Genomic DNA, 16,058 nt, shown 5'->3' with positions numbered 1-16,058 from the left:
TATATATATATATATATATATATATGTCTTTAATGGAAAGAGATGTCTATGGTCCTTTTGTGTACAATGGCTAATTCCTGTTCGCACACAGGTTCCATGTTTAAAAAAAATTAAGATTTCACCTACAATGACACAAATTTCTCAAATAAAAAACTCCTAGCAAAGTGTTTTAGTACATGCTACTTAAGTTGCAAAAAGAAACATAAAATCCACAGATTGTTATCCTATTAACAGCAGAACACAGGAACTCAAACTAGACTATCCAAAAGACTCAGAAACTGAAATTTCAGCATCCACAATATTTTGCTTTTATAATAAATAAAACTTACTTTGCTAATTTCTTTCTTCCATTCCTTGGGAAAATATTTCGTGAGCTTCTGCTCCAAGTCTATGAAAATGTGTTCATTGTCTGAAAATGTGAAAGTAACACTTCAGTTACCATCTGAGAGAGTGATTAAGAGAAGGACAGCCTGGCCCAAGCTGTAGTGTTAAATAAGAAACAGGGAACATTTCGTAAATAACAGGCTTTCCAAAATGCTTTATCATTAGGCTCAGCTTTAATGCCTCTTGCAACTGAATATTCTTGGTCTGGTTCACTTGTGAGGGATGAATGGGCTACTTAACTAAGGTAGAAGAGCTGTTGGCAACTGTATACTGTTAAAAGCAATAGGGGGAGAGAAAGAAAACCCTTCACTGTTACTCAAGATGTATTCTGCATTCAGTACTGGTTTACAAGCTTTTTAAAAACCTTTACTCAATCCTCCTGCCTAATAGGTCTGAAAACCTTCTTCTTAATCCTAATACAGTATGATTCTTTACATTCCTACTTAACTACATCAGTCTCCATTACTCTTGATCAACTATTGACGTAGCTCAGCAACAGTTCCTCAAATACTTAACTGTCCACATAAATTCAATTAGCATTAAAGAAAACTTCGATTTTGCAATGCTACATTTACATGTCACTCTTCTGTATACTCTCAGATCGACTGATTTTATACATTTCTGAAACCCAAACCCTCCTCTTCACTAATAATGCATCCAGGAACCACTCTGCTGTTTCTCGATTAAATCATAAATCTTCTGAAACACCCCTGCAGACATGTGCTCATCTCATTTTTCTTTTGTCATTTTCCTCGTGATGGTCTAGCTAATCGCAAATGCTGCACAATTAACATTCTGGCCTTGCAACAGGCTCCCCTGCCAGAATATTTTGCAGCATGTCCCCTGCCTTTGTTTACTAGCCTTGAGCACCATCTGTCAACAGAGATTCTTTACTCAATCTTCCCGATGACACTGAGCTTTTGAGCTGGTTATCCTATAGCCTGAGGTAGATTCATAATGTTTTATTAAAACAGTCAGCATTAGTTTGCAGGCTACCAGAGAAATGCACAATTAAGCATATTTTCAATTTGAATAGCGATGAACAAAACCCTTCCTCTTCATTTCAAATTATTCAGAATCCCAGATTCCACTAATAGACCAAAAATGAATCAATCTGATCCAAATAGCAAAATAATTTTCAATTAGCGAGTTTTATACTACTCAACACATCAATTTCAAATTGTATAACACATGCCAGTTATTCACTGAGAATTTTATGAAAAGGCAACATTTTGCACAATTAAAACTTTTAATTTTGACTAATTTATTTGGGCAAATAGTTCAGAAGGAGCAGTCTTAACCAAATTTGTGATCCAAGCAATTTGTATCTCTCAGAATTTAACTCTTCTTCACACCGAAACTCGCTGAAAGACTAACAAATGTGAGCAAGCAAGTCCCAATTCAGGCAACATAAAGCCCTCACCTTTCATTAATATTGAACAAGAAGCCATAGTCAAACATATTTTCATTCCATCTCTCAGTTGTGAAAAATCACATCACACAAACTGTGCCACCCTGTCTCCAGCTATTACTGTAAATGTTTAATCATAAAATCCCTACAATGCAGAAGGAGGCCATTCAGCCCATCAAGCCTGCACTGACTGACAGAGCATCTTACCCAGACCCACCCTCCACCCTATCCCTGTAACCCCGTGCATTTGTCATGGCTAAGCTACACATCTTGGGACACCAAGGGGCAATTTAGTATGGCCAGTGTGCCTAACCTACACATCTTTGGACTGTTAACAGATGAATTGATAGCATGACTAGCGAGCTTTGTGATTAATATGTGGAAAGTTCAAATGAATTAAAACACCTGTTCCACTGAAAGGTCCCAAATTTGATTTCTAGTTTGTACTGAGCTAGCAGATCTCACCCAGGGCAGTAGAGACTGGAATCAGCCTCATTAATTAAACTGGAGCAAGAGAACACAGGCAGGGACAAACAGAAAAATAACAGCCAGTGTGCCTGATCCCAATCAATGCCATCTACTGATCTTTACTGTAAAAGAGAGAGGCCAATTGTGTCACACAAGTTTGAGTAAGGCTTCTCTATGATGGACCTTGATCAAACGTTTGGGCTTGTATATAAAGGGCAGCCTTTCGACAGGGACACTAAAAGGATATCAATACTTATTGAGCTCTCCCCTGCAAAGGTTATCACCTTCAGTAAGCAGATAATTGAAACTAAAGGGGGGGTGTATAAATCACTATCTTAAAGCAACTTGATCTATGACTCTATTCATCTCCCCCTGATTAAAGGAATTCCATCTACATTCCAGACTTAATGAACATATCACTGGGCTTCATACTTGTGGTGAGTTGTTACATGGATGAAAATAACTTGTCTTGATAAAGGCTATTCATTCAGTTTAGCTTTTAAATGCATCCTAAGGGTGCATGCCCAGATTAATTCAGTGCTCAGATGCAGGGTAACCACAGCTTTATACAATATTTTAGAAATGTCTTGTGGCTACCAAGCACTGGCTTGTCAGAATTGATGAATTCAGATACTGTAATATGGATGCATTAGCGTGAAATGAGAAGTATTGGAGCCTGATTATTTTCTTTCCTTCTTAATAAGTAAAGCCCCACAGAAAAATAAAGGTTTGAACTAATCATAGACATTCCAAACAAATCAAGCAAGTAAGTATTAGTGTTACCACAAATGATCAAAATAATCCAAGGGCTTGTCAAGAATTATCTCTTGACCAATCCATCTTATTTCCTCACAAAGAAATTTAAAACATTGAATCCCAGCTTACTTTGTACCATACTCAGTCCAAAGAAGTGACCATCCCTGATCTTCAGCATATCACACACTTGGTCGTAGAGGTCCTGGCCAGTAGCTTTTACCTACAAATGAACAAAAACATCAGAACAAGAGTGAGGCACGGCACAAAGCATTTTAAACAAGCAACATAGTCTGTCTCCCAACATCGCGTAGCAGGAAGTGCTCACAGTGACCGAAGATTCTTAACAAAAACAGTGTCATTGTTCAAGAATTTGAGAAAGAGTGGCGGCAATGTGGAGTTAATAATGCACACTGCCAATCATCAGTGCAAATTCTGAGCAGTCACGCAGCTTCAAATTTTAGAAGATACTTGAAGTCTATTTTTAGATCAGTGGGAGCAAGAAATGGCTACTACCAGGGTTTCTGCTATCAGTATTTTACTTGTACAAAATCAACCTTTGTGAACTAACTGTAATGTATCATTTTTAAAAGGATAGCAAATTGGCCAACTGTTCCGAACGATAGAATGGAGAACGAGGTTGGTGGAGGATCAAGCTGAATCCAGATTTTTATTTGAATTGTTCTTTACTGAGCAATGTCAATAGGTAGCAACACATGAGGTGGCCTTTAACATGTTTTTAAATTCCTCCATGAGATGTGGGCATCGCTGACTACACCAGCATTTATTGCCCCTGAGGAGGCAGAGGGGAGCTGCCCTCTTGAACTGTTGAGATCAATGTGGTATAGGCACACTCATAGTGCTGTTAGGAAGGAAGTTCCAGGATTTTGATCCAGCGACAGCAAATGAATGGTGATACATTTCCAGGTCAGTTCTTTGAAGCACTCACATCTGTGGATAAAGGGCAATCAGTGGATGTACTGTACTAAGATTCCAGAAGGCTTCTGCTAAGTGGCCACATCAAAGGTTATTGTGGAAAACAAAAGCTCATGTAGGTAACATATTGGTATGGATAGAAGACTGGCTAGCAACAGCAAACAATCAATATAAATGGGTCTTTTTCTGGTTTGCAGGATGTGACAATTGGTGTGCCGCAGGGATCAGTGCTGGGGCCTCAACTTATTACAATTTATATAAATGACCCGGATGAAGGAATGGAAGGTATGGTTGTAAAAGTTGCTGACGACATAAGGATAGGATCAGTTGTGAAGAGGATGTAGGGAGGTTCAAAGGGACATGCATAGGTTAAACGAGTGGACAAAGATCTGGCAATGGAGTGTGATGTGGTACATAAGAACGTAAGAAATAGGAGCAGGAGTAGGCCATCTAGCCCCTCGAGCCTGCCCCGCCATTTAATAAGATCATGGCTGATCTGTCATGGCTCAGTTCCACATTCCCGCCCTCTCCCCATAACCCTTAATCCCCTCTCCTATCAAAAACCTATCAACCCACGTCTTAAAAATATTTAGCGAGGCAGCCTCCACCACTTCAACGGGCAAAGATTCCAGAGACTCACCACCCTTTGAGTGAAGAAGTTCCTCCTCAACTCCGTTCTAAACAGCCCCCCTTTTATCTTGAGGCTGTGCCCTCTAGTCCTACTGTCCTTTCTGAGTGGGAAGAGCCTCTCCACCTCTATCCTATCCATCCCATTCATCATCTTATATGTCTCAATGAGATCTCCCCTCATTCTTCTAAACTCTAACGAGTACAAGCCTAGTTTATTCAGCCTCTCCTCATAGCTCAACCCCCTTAACTCCGGTATCAGCCTAGTGAACCTCCTCTGCACTCCCTCCAAGGCCAAAATATCCTTGCGTATGATTGCACATTTGGTAAAATGTGCAATTCTCAATTTTGGCAGGAAGAGTAAAAAATAAGCTTATTATCTGAATGGTTGAGAGATTGCCAAGGTCTGAGATTCAAGGTGACCTGGGTCTGCTAATACATGAATCACACGAAGCCAGTATACAGGCCCAGCAAGTAATTAGGAAAGCTAATACAATGTTATTTATTGTCTTTTGTGAGGGGAATTGATCACAGAAGTAGGGAGGTTATGGCTCCAGGTCTGAGAAGCTTCAGTTATGAGCTTAGATTGGAGAGAAGAAAGCTGAGAGGAAATTTGATGGAACTGTCCAAAAATCATGAAGGGACAGGATAGACTAGATAGGGAGAAATTGTGTTTCAGAAAAATTCGATGTAATTATGATCGGCCATCATTTATGCATTGTGAGCTATATAAATGAAGTGTTTGCATTTAATGTTTCTAAATAAAAAGCAATTAAATATTTTTGCATACACTGTACAGTGTAACAGAGTTGCCTGTCAGAATTGTGCCAAAAAGGCCCAACCTGAGCCCTATATGATTTATCTTGATCAACACATCAAATCACTAAATGATTGGCAATGGATATTATTAATGTCAACATCAAGCACTCCTACATAAAGTAAACTCAATTAGTAAAACTCCCTATGGCCCCTCCACCAGAGTCCAAATAGTAAAGCCCTCCACAATGCAGCACTGCAAATTGTCCCATTATATTTTCTCTTTAAACTGAAATTAAAGTACCTGGCTTTTAATTACTTCCTGATTTATTAAGTGCAGCTTCAACTGTCAGCCAATTTGTAGCTTCAAAATTAATGTAACATTGTGTTCAAAGTACTCCCCAAAGTGTCCTCCTTCATTTTCATAAAGAAAATAATTACATGTTACCAGCACTAAAATACTTGTTTACTGCCTTCTGTCATTTCAGCTCTTCCTCCCTCCAGATTCACTTCTGAAACATCAGTTAAGGAGTTATGTACATCCCATAGCATCTCCGTTCATTTCCATAGGTGGCGAGTGGAATGGGTTAACATTTTAGATTGGACCTCAAACTTATCCAGCGTTATGCAGACCCAGATCTGCTCCTAGGTTGGGCAAGTAGACCAGCCTCACAATGAAATAAATTAGACCACTGATTTGACCCCGCTCTATCTATCACTACCTACGCAACACAAACTGAAAGGTCAATGAAATCTGAAAATGAACAGCAGATAAATAGCGAAAATCCTTCAATTTAAGGCAAATATGAGACAATGAATACTTTGAACAGAAAATACACCTCAGAGTCTTCTCACAGAATTCCTACAGTACGCAGGAGGCTATTTGACCCATCGTGTCTGCACCAACACCTTACCAGGCCTTAACCCCGTAACCCCATGCGTTTACCCCACAAATCCCCCTAACATGAATATCTTGGAACAAGAAAAATTTAGCATGGCTGATCAAGAAACTTCTCTTTAACACAGCATATTATTTAATAATCATTTATTTGTGTGATTAAGTTCTTCCTGATTTCACTCCTCACTCCACTCAGACCTAAAAATTAAAGCTATTTTAAGTTTATTTATCAGTGTCACAAGTCAGCTTACATTAACACTGAATTTACATTGGCAATGAAGTTACTGTGAAAATCCCCTAGTCGCCACACTCCAGCGCCTGTTCAGGTACACTGAGGGAGAATTTAGCATGACCAGTGCACCTAACCAGCACATCTTTCAGACAGTGGGAGGAAACTGGAGCACCCACACAGACACAGGGAGAACGTGCAAACTCTGCACAGATAGTGACCCAAGGTGGGGATTGAACCTGAGTCCCTGGTGCTGTGACGCAGCAGTGCTAACCACTGTGCCATCACTGCCATATCTGTTCCAGTAGATGAAGCGTTAATGTGAGAGTACTGCTGCGTGGCTGGAGTTAATCAGAACCAGATTTACGGATTGATTGTTTATGTTTGGGTCATGACTATGGCTTAAGGCTCATTAAGAAGTCTCACAACACAGGTTAAAGTCCAATAGGTTAATATGGTAGCACAAGCCACTAGCTTTCAGAGTGCTTCCCCTTCATCAGGTGAGTGGGAGTTCTGTTCACAAACAGGGCATATAAAGACACAAACTCAATTTGCAAAATAATGGTTGGAATGCGAGTCTTTACAGGTAATCAAGTCTTAAAGGTACAATGATGTGAGTGGAGAGAGGATTAAGCACAGGTTAAAGAGATGTGTATTGTCTCCAGACAGGACATTAGTGAGATTTTGCAAGCCCAGTCAAGTCGTGGGGATTACAGATAGTGTGACATGAACCCAAGATCCCGGTTGAGGCTGTCCTCATGAGTGCGGAACTTGGCTATTAGTCTCTGCCCAGCAACTGATGATCCTGCAGGAGAACAGTGACCACGACACCACACAACCCTGCCATAGCAACCTCTGCAAGACATGCCGGATCATCAACACAGATGCCATTATCTCATGTGAGAACACCATCCACCAGATACACAGTACATACACTTGCAATTCGGCCAACGTTGTCTGCCTGATAAGCTGCAGGAAAGGATATCCCGAGGCATGGTACATTGGGGAGACCATGCAGACATTATGACAATGGATGAATGAACATCCGCTCAACAAACACCAGGCAAGACTGTTCCCTTCCTGTTGAGGAACACTTCAGCGGTCAGAGGCATTCGGCCTCTGATCTTCGGGTAAGCGTTCTCCAAGGCGGCCTCCACAACACACGACAACACAGAGTCACTGGGCAGAGACTGATAGCCAAGTTCCACACACATGAGGATGGCCTCAACCAAGATCTTGGGTTCATGTCACACTATCTGTAGCCCCCACAACTTGCCTGGACTTGCAAAATCTCACTAACTGTCCTGGCTGGAGACAATACACGTCTCTTTAACCTATGCTTAATCCTCTCTCCACTCACAATATCTGTGCCTTTAAGACTTGATTACCTGTAAAGACTCGCATTCCAACCATTATTTTGTAAATTGAGTTTGTGTCTTTATATGCCCTGTTTGTGAACAGAACTTCCACTCACCCGATGAAGGGGCAGCACTCTGAAAGCTAGTGGCTTGTGCTACCAAGTAAACCTGTTGGACTTTAACCTGGTGTTGTGAGACTTCTTACTGTGTTTACCCCAATCCAATGCTGGCATCTCCACATCAAGGATCATGACCAGGGCCCTGATCACAGCAGACAGTTAACATTGCCAGGCAGATAACAGACCAGAATGCAACACAGGGAAGACCCTTGGTGACAGGGCTAAAAGGAAAGGATTCAGAAAGGTTCATTGTCCAGATCTTGAAGATGATACAGGGAGAAAAAAAAAAGCAATGAAAGTCACAGTCAGCCATGTGCAGCATCTAGAGTTTAGTGGGAGGCAAGAACCATCTGAACCAGCAAGTCTACTGCCTTCTTTTGTTAAGTATAATTTTTGTTACTTAATAAATTGTTCTGACACCACTGCATCAAGGGTCTCCTTGTCCAAGTTTGGTTGTTCAGGCTTTAAACCTTTTGCACTGCAGACTTCTGAATGTTGCGCATGTGGAAAATGTTCCCTGACATTGGAGGTTACCAGTAGATCATAATCAAAAAATATTTTTGAGCACCTCACAATGTGCAAGGTATTAATTTCAGATTTCTAAAGAACCAAAGCAATGTAAAAATAAGAAGGTATAACATTAAAATTGGAGAGACTTAGAATGGGGAGGTCCTAGATTAAGTGCCTGCTTGACTTGTACCAGGTTATGTTTAGTGATTAAGCGTAAGTGATTCAATCCAGACATTTAAGCATTTTCTTTGCTGCAACATGAGTGACTATTGTCGTATACAAGTTGAAAAATAAGGGTGTGGCCTGTCTGGGAAGACTGGAACACCACCACATGTTATAATCTACTGTTATATAAAAGATGCAGCACACTTGGTACAGTGGCACAGTGGTTAGCACTTTTGCCTCACAACGCCAGGGACCCAAGCTCAATTCCAACTTGAATGACTATATGGAGTTAGTATGTTCTCCCCATGTCTACACGGGTTTCCTCAGGGTGCTTCAGTTTCCTCCCACGGTCCAAAGATGTGTAAATTAAGTGGATTAGCCATGGTAAATATGCAGGGTTACAGAGCTAGCACAGGAGGATGGGGCTGGGTAAGATGCTCTGTTGAGAGTTGAGTGCATATTTGACAACCTGAATAGCCTCCTTCTGCACAGTAGGGATTCTGTGATTCTATATTTTTAATACCAAGAAATGACATAATGATGTAACTAACTTGCCACATCCACCTTTTCATTAGCGTCAAAAATCAATTCTGAAACCCACTCAGAATTACAATAGGTAATATCAATTGATACTCCAGCTGCAATAAGTACTAAGCTCTAGCCAGTGCCACAAAAAAAATTCTACTTACTCCAACGAGAACTTCAAGCTGTTCCTTGTTTGGCAGAAGTACAGAAACAATGCGTTGGCCCGGCATCATTTTATTTTGGAATAACTGGTTACTCATGTCGAGACTGTGGGAAGATTTCAGTTTAATTAATCTCTGTCCAGTCCAGTTCTGTCTTCTACAGGTTATGACGCTCTCTTCACTGAACACAGGACCACATCCAGTCTGCCCTCATCCTCCCTGCCAAATAACATGTTCCAACGTTAATTAATGAAAACAAAGCAAGCAACGCACTAGGAATTGTGGATTTAAACACGTAGAGGCATAAACAATTTAGAAATCCATGCCACAGATGAGGTGCATCATTTAAGTGTTACACGCAAACGTAAGCATTTTTGACATCCAAAGAATGACGGAAGTAGGCTTAAGAGAATTCAGACTTCTAGTCGAACCTAGTCATCAGCATTGACACAAACTTTTATGAAATCAAATCAGATTCATAGACAAAGACAAGTCATTCCAGAAAACTTTTCTCTCCAAAAGGGCAAACATAACACTGAAGGTAGCATTGGAAACAATAAAAAGTTTTCTTTTAAAAAACATCTACCCACTTTGAGATACTGAGCAAATAGATACAAATGCTTCAAATGATGACCTGATCGAGCAGATCCCTTATGTCCCACTTTATCTGTGGTGCAATCCAAAATATGTGACAAATATCAACTGTGCCATGACATGCATTCAAGTACATTTGTTTATAACAGGTCTTTGAGCACATTGTACATACAGCCAAATCCCCAATTTAATCAAACATGCCTTACGAGGGAGGAGGTGGAATTGACATATGAGCCCTACAGCCTGCTCTGTCATTCAATTTAATCAAAGGTGATCTTCTATCTCAAATTCCACTTTCTTGCCTGTTCCCCATATTGCTTAACTCCCTGAGAGATGAAAAACCAATCTGAATGTACTTAACGACGGAGCATCAAAACCTAGTGGAGAATTTGAAAGATTCACAAGCCTAAAGAAATGTCTTCTCATCTCCATCTTAATTGATCAACCCGTTTATCTGTGCCCTCATCATGTTCGAGATTTCCAGTCCCGGGAGACTGTGTAGCCTGTCAAAACCCTTCGCGATCTTATACGTTTCAAAGAGCTCTCCCTCATTCTTCCAAACTCCAGAGAGTATAGGCACAATTTAGTCAGCCTCTCATCATAAGACATGCTACTGTGCAATACACACTTTCAAGGATTTTGGTGATAAACCCTTTGTCAGAATTTCTTTCCTCCAACTGTAGATTTTCTTTTAAGAATTTTACTTTTTCTCTTCTCAATATTGGTGTGCTCCCATGCTGTGGGCTTTGGCCCCTCACATTGATTGCGTTTGATGAATAACATCAAAAATGTGCTTTTGGCAATAAAGGCAGGAGGGACTCAAAGTCAAAAATAGAAAAAGAAAATATGCAAAGACTGTAAATAAAATTTAAGATGATCAAACCCCTTGAAATTTATGTCATCAGAATCAGCTAACTAAATTCTAGAGTTGTAATTCATTCCCACCTATCCAATAACTATGCATACAAACTACACATATACATCAGTTACATTGTTCCAGTCCTAATTAAGTATTAAATACAAGGTTGAGCAACACGTCGATTTCAAAATTCTCATCCTTGGGTTTAAACCTCAGCAGAATCTGGTCCATCCTTATCTTTTTCAGCTCCTTTAACATTATAACCTTCCACTTTGTGTGTTGCACAATAACATATTGCAAATAATTGGGGATTTAGTGGTAATTGCCATATCTGGAGGATTTGTCACATACATATATAGATTTCTGGTGGCACTGTAGATATTTGTCATATATCCTGGACTCTACCAGGTAAAACTGAACACCAGAGGTCCACTAAGTCAGGTGGTCTTTGGAAATATTTACATTTCCATGCTCAGTATCTCATTGTGGGTGAACTTTTTTTAAAAACAGCATTCTTTCCCCAAAGCTGTCAGTGATCTGAGTATTATGTTCTACAATGATTGGCAATAGCCATTATCAGGGGCTCCTCAAATTCTGACCTCCTGTGCATTCAAGACTTCCATCACTCCACTATTGATAGCCGTTGGGGGAGTCGGTTTAGCTCAGTTGACTGGATGGCTGGTTTAAGATACAGAACAACGCCAACAGCAAGAGTTCAATTCCAGTACTGGCTGAGGTTGTTCATGAAAGGTCCTACCTTCTCAGCCTCGCCTAAGGTGTGGTGATCCTCCAATTAAACCACCACCAGTCAGCTCTCCCCCTCAAAGGGGAGACCAGCCTATGGTCAGATTCTCTTAAAGTTAACTCGCAGGTTGACTTGATAGTTAGGAAGGCAAATGCAACATTAGCATTAATTTCGAGAGTACTAGAATACAAAAGCAGGGATGTATTGCTGAGGCTGTTAAAGGCTCTGGTCAGACCACAGTTGGAGTCTGGTGAGCAATTTTGGCCCCCGTATCTCAGGAAAGATGTGTTGTCCCTGGAGAGGGTCCAGAGGAGGCTCACAAGAATGATCTCAGGAATGAAAAGCTTTATGCATGAGGAGCGTTTGAGGACCCTGGATCTGTACTTGGAGTTTAGAAGGATGAGGGAGGGATCTCATTGAAACTTACAGAATACTGAATGGCCTGAAGAGAGTAGATTTGGGAAAGATGGTTCCATTAGTAGACGACACTAGGATCCGAGGGCACAGCCTCAACATAAAGGGATGACTCTTTAGAACTGAGATGAAGAGGAATTTCTTCAGCCAGAGGGTGGTGAACCTATGGAATTCATTGTCACTGAAGGCTGTGGAGGCCGGGTCATTGAGCATATTTAAGACAAAGATAGAGAGGTTCTTGATTGGTAAGGTTACAGGGAAAAGTCAGGAGAATGGGGTTGAGAAACGTATGAGCCATGATTGAATGGTGAAGCAGACTCGATAGGCCGAATGGCCTAATTCTGCTCCCATATCTTATGGACTTTATTGATAAATCTGACTTCAGCTGCCTAGGCTCCAATTGTGGGATTCCCCTTCCTTTAGAAAACTCCTGACATCCACATCTTTGAATAAACTGTCCTATGTGCCTTGGTACCAAGTTGTGCTCCTGTGAAGTTAGGATGTTTCGAAATTTTAAAGGAACCACATAAACGTAAGCTGTTGCAAATCAGGTATTGTTGCCTCCCAGGAAGTGAGTGTTCTCTCTAGGAATTCAAACTATGCATTTATCCTCCCACTGAATGCAAAGACTCCAAGCAGGCTATAAATTAACTGTAATTAATAGCGTTGACAGGGGTTAATTATCTTCCCATGCAGTATGAATTATTGTTTCCTTTATTGTTGATATGCTTGCGATATGTCCTGGTGAGTCATTATGAAAAGCTTAGACAGCATGTCTCTTTTTTTCAGCAATACTACAGATTCTATTAAAACTATAAGAGTCTTAAAGAAGTGTGTTTGCATTGAGTGCTGACTTTAAGGGATACTGTCGGAGAAGTTGGCATCTAATAATGCAACCCCTTCATGCTAGACTCAATTCATTAATCCAGAGAGGTGCACTAACTATGAGAGTCTAAGCTGTATGGGTAGACACGTGAGCAAGCCAGATAATTGGTGCTCCCAGATGTTTAATTTGGGGTGATGTTGGGATGGAGTGGGAGGGGATAGAAAGAATTCTTTCTACTAGTTTATAATTTGAAGAGGCGTGACAATGGCTGAGAATCTCTTCATAAAGGTCACATTCCGATGCCAATTGGCAGCTCTTTCAAAAGATCTTAAAAGTCTACCTGAAAATAAAATGTCAACAATCACAAAGAAATGCAAAGGAGAAGAAAAAGCCAAGCTGAATTTTCCACTTCCACCCATTGCGTGAACTGAGCTGGCAAGACAGAAAATGCAGCGGACTACGTAAAGGTCCATTGACCTCAGGCAGGAATTTCCAGTCTTTGGGTGTGGGTGGCCAGAAGATCCCAGAGTTAACAAAATTAACACTCTCCCAAGTGAGAACTTTTTCCTTATTCTTTAATGGGATGTGGACTCTACAGGCAAGTCAAATTTCTGCTGCCCATCCCCAGTCGCCTTTGAGTGGCTTGCTGGGCCACTCCAGAGCACAATTAAGAGTCAACCACATCACTCGGGGTTTGGAGCCATATGTAGGCCAGACCAGCTAAGGATGGCAGATTTCCTTCCCTAAAGGATATCAGTGAACCAGATGAGTTTTTACTTCAATTAATGATAGCTTCATGACTACCATTAGTTTTCAACTCTGGATTTATTAAATTCAACCTGCTGCCATGGCAGGATTTGACCCCGTGATCCCTTAACATTAGCCTGGGCTTCTGGAATTATGAGTCCAGTGACATTGCCACTAAACCACCATCTCCCCCTATATATGAGGAGACACTAAGTCAGTTAGAATTCTATACGTTGGAGTTTAGAAGACAGGGGATCTCAAAGAAACTTATAAAATTCTAACAGGATTATGCAGGTTAGATTCAGAAAGAATGTTCCCAGCGGTGGGGGAATCCAAAACTAGGGGTCAGCGTTTAAAGGGTAAGGGTTAGAACTTTTAGAAATGAGGTGAGGAGAAAAGTTCTTCACCCAGAGGTGTGGTGAATGTGTGGAATTTGCTGCCACATAAAGTAGTTGAGGCCAAAACATTGTGTGATTTCAAAGTAAATTAGAAATAGCTCTCAGGGTTAAAGGAACCAAGGCATATGGGGAAAGGCAGGATCAGGGTATTGAATTTGATTATCAGCCATGATCAAAATGAATGGCGAAGCAGGCTCGAAGGGTCAAACGGCCTACTTCTGCTTCTATTTCCTATGTTTCTGCGTATACGAATGAATAATCGCTTCCATCAGACCAGAAATCAGTTGACCAGTTCAGAACCAAGTCGAAGATTTGAAAACGGTCTGACCAAACACACATAAAGTGAGGGCTAATAATATGGCAGGCAGACACACCAGCACGTAGGCGGACACACCCACACATGCCTGGGATTTTCCAGTCTCACCGACGGCATGAATGGGTGCATGCCAGACCAGAAAATTTGGCGCGCATCCAAAAGTCTATTGGCTTTATACGGGAATTCCTGGTCAACAGTTGATGGTACAGGAAATTCTGCCAATATACACCAGATACTTGCTAATGCATGAGCTAGTGAGCCAGTTTCGCGCTCACGCAGGTACCATCAACCTCAATTCCACGTGTGTGCATGATATTTTTCACAACAGCTAACATTTCAAACATTAATCCTGTGACACCCCTTCCACAACCTCACCTCCTCACCCACAACCCCAGCCCCATTGCCACGACCACCAGTCTATTCTGGTCGAAAAATCCTTCCACTTCCTACTTTCGGCTGGAACAAAACCTGGATTTACTTCTCAGTAAGCCGCTTCCTCGGGAGGTTGGTTTTGTTCTTCCAGCAATTAAAGTTAACGAGGATTTTCAATGAGGAGCCAGGGAAAACCAGCAAGCTCAAAACGTGTCCATTCTTGACCCACACCTGCTCAGGTACACACCATGCCGTTCCATGGTAAGTAAAATAGACGTAGTTCAGGAGGGATAGTAGCAAAGCCCTGACACAACAATAATATGGACAATGGACAGAAGGGATCTTACTTAATCACCAACTCCCAATGACAAGATGTTTGGTGTAAAGGCGATCAGCACAAGTTCATCAAAACCAAAAAGGATTAGCAGCTAAAGATTAACTACAATCTGTATGCTCTCTCTCTAAATTCTTTGATCGTAATTCATAGTCCCACACCTTTGGGTAAGCCTGTAACAACGCACACACAAAATTCACTGTCACAACATTTATTTATGAATCTTACGTACTGTCAAAATTTCCTCTCCACTCCCATAATAAATGGAAATCTCCAACCAGGCCAGAAAGCAGCTCTTGGCCACTGAGAGCATCTGTGATATCGATATTTAGTTCTGAACAGCCAATTAGATCCATCAACAGAAATTAAAGCCCCAGGTTTTCAATTTCCCCCCCCAGAATGGGCACTGGGTGCGAGGGGGGTGGGGGGGGTGCTAAATGGCCTACTCCTGCTCCTGTGTTCCTAATATCCATTTGCTACTCTAACCTTGAAATCACACAGATTTCTCAAGTATTGACTCCCATTTGGATGACGGTAGGAAGTCAACACCTTTCTGCAGTCTCATTCCAAATGCAAAACACCAGGGGTTGGATTTGCTATGTGGAGATCAGGACCCTGTCATCAGGCTTGTGTCAAGACACTCGAGTATTTTCCTCGAATTGGCCCAATTACTGGCCAGAGCTGTCTTACAGGGCTTCTAAAGCTGGGAGGACAGTGGGCGAGACTCCAACTCAGAGGCAGCTTCAGGATGCCAAAATGGAGGTGCCCTCTCTCCAACTCTTATTTTTAAATGAAAAAATTAGTAGTCAGGACAAATTGAGAGCAAGGGGAGACAGGGGAAAGTCTTGCACAGGAAGGTCTATTGCTGTAGATAAAACCAGGCAGGAATGGAGCCTGGAGTACTGGCTCCTCAATTGGCCTCCAACAATAGGCCTTTAATTGGCTACTCACCACTGGTGGGCAAGTAGCCACTGCGCCCCCAACCCCCAAGATCCCTCTCAAAAAGTCCCCAGGAGTGGGACGAAATTGGGGAATGAGCCACTGGTGCAAAGTTCCACACCTGCCTGTCTCAGTCTCCCCCACACCACCAGGGCCTAAAAATGCAGCCCAGCCATTGATCATTGGAGAGCTATTCAACAGTGGAAGGAAGTGT

At 41.5% G+C, this 16,058-nt stretch overlaps 1 protein-coding gene across 3 annotated transcripts in view; it reads right to left on the bottom strand.

The window, feature by feature from the left end:
- Positions 1 to 16,058, bottom strand: part of LOC145351139 (FERM domain-containing protein 6) — a 65,415-nt gene that overhangs the window by 21,675 nt on the left and 27,682 nt on the right. For all 3 annotated transcript variants that reach the window (XM_080200803.1, XM_080200804.1, XM_080200805.1), the window contains exons 2-4: positions 9,304 to 9,519; positions 3,149 to 3,239; positions 330 to 409 (exon numbers count right to left, since the gene is read on the bottom strand). In XM_080200803.1, the coding sequence (XP_080056929.1) occupies positions 330 to 409; positions 3,149 to 3,239; positions 9,304 to 9,399 (267 nt within the window). In that variant the 5' untranslated portion in view covers positions 9,400 to 9,519. The remainder of the gene's footprint in view (positions 1 to 329; positions 410 to 3,148; positions 3,240 to 9,303; positions 9,520 to 16,058) is intronic.

The sequence above is a fragment of the Carcharhinus amblyrhynchos genome, chromosome 12 (assembly GCF_965287045.1).
Source record: "Carcharhinus amblyrhynchos chromosome 12, sCarAmb.v2.hapA, whole genome shotgun sequence".
In the NCBI taxonomy this organism is placed as follows: domain Eukaryota; kingdom Metazoa; phylum Chordata; class Chondrichthyes; order Carcharhiniformes; family Carcharhinidae; genus Carcharhinus; species Carcharhinus amblyrhynchos.
Note: the sequence above shows the minus strand (reverse complement) of the source record. Positions and strands in the feature narration are given on the sequence as shown.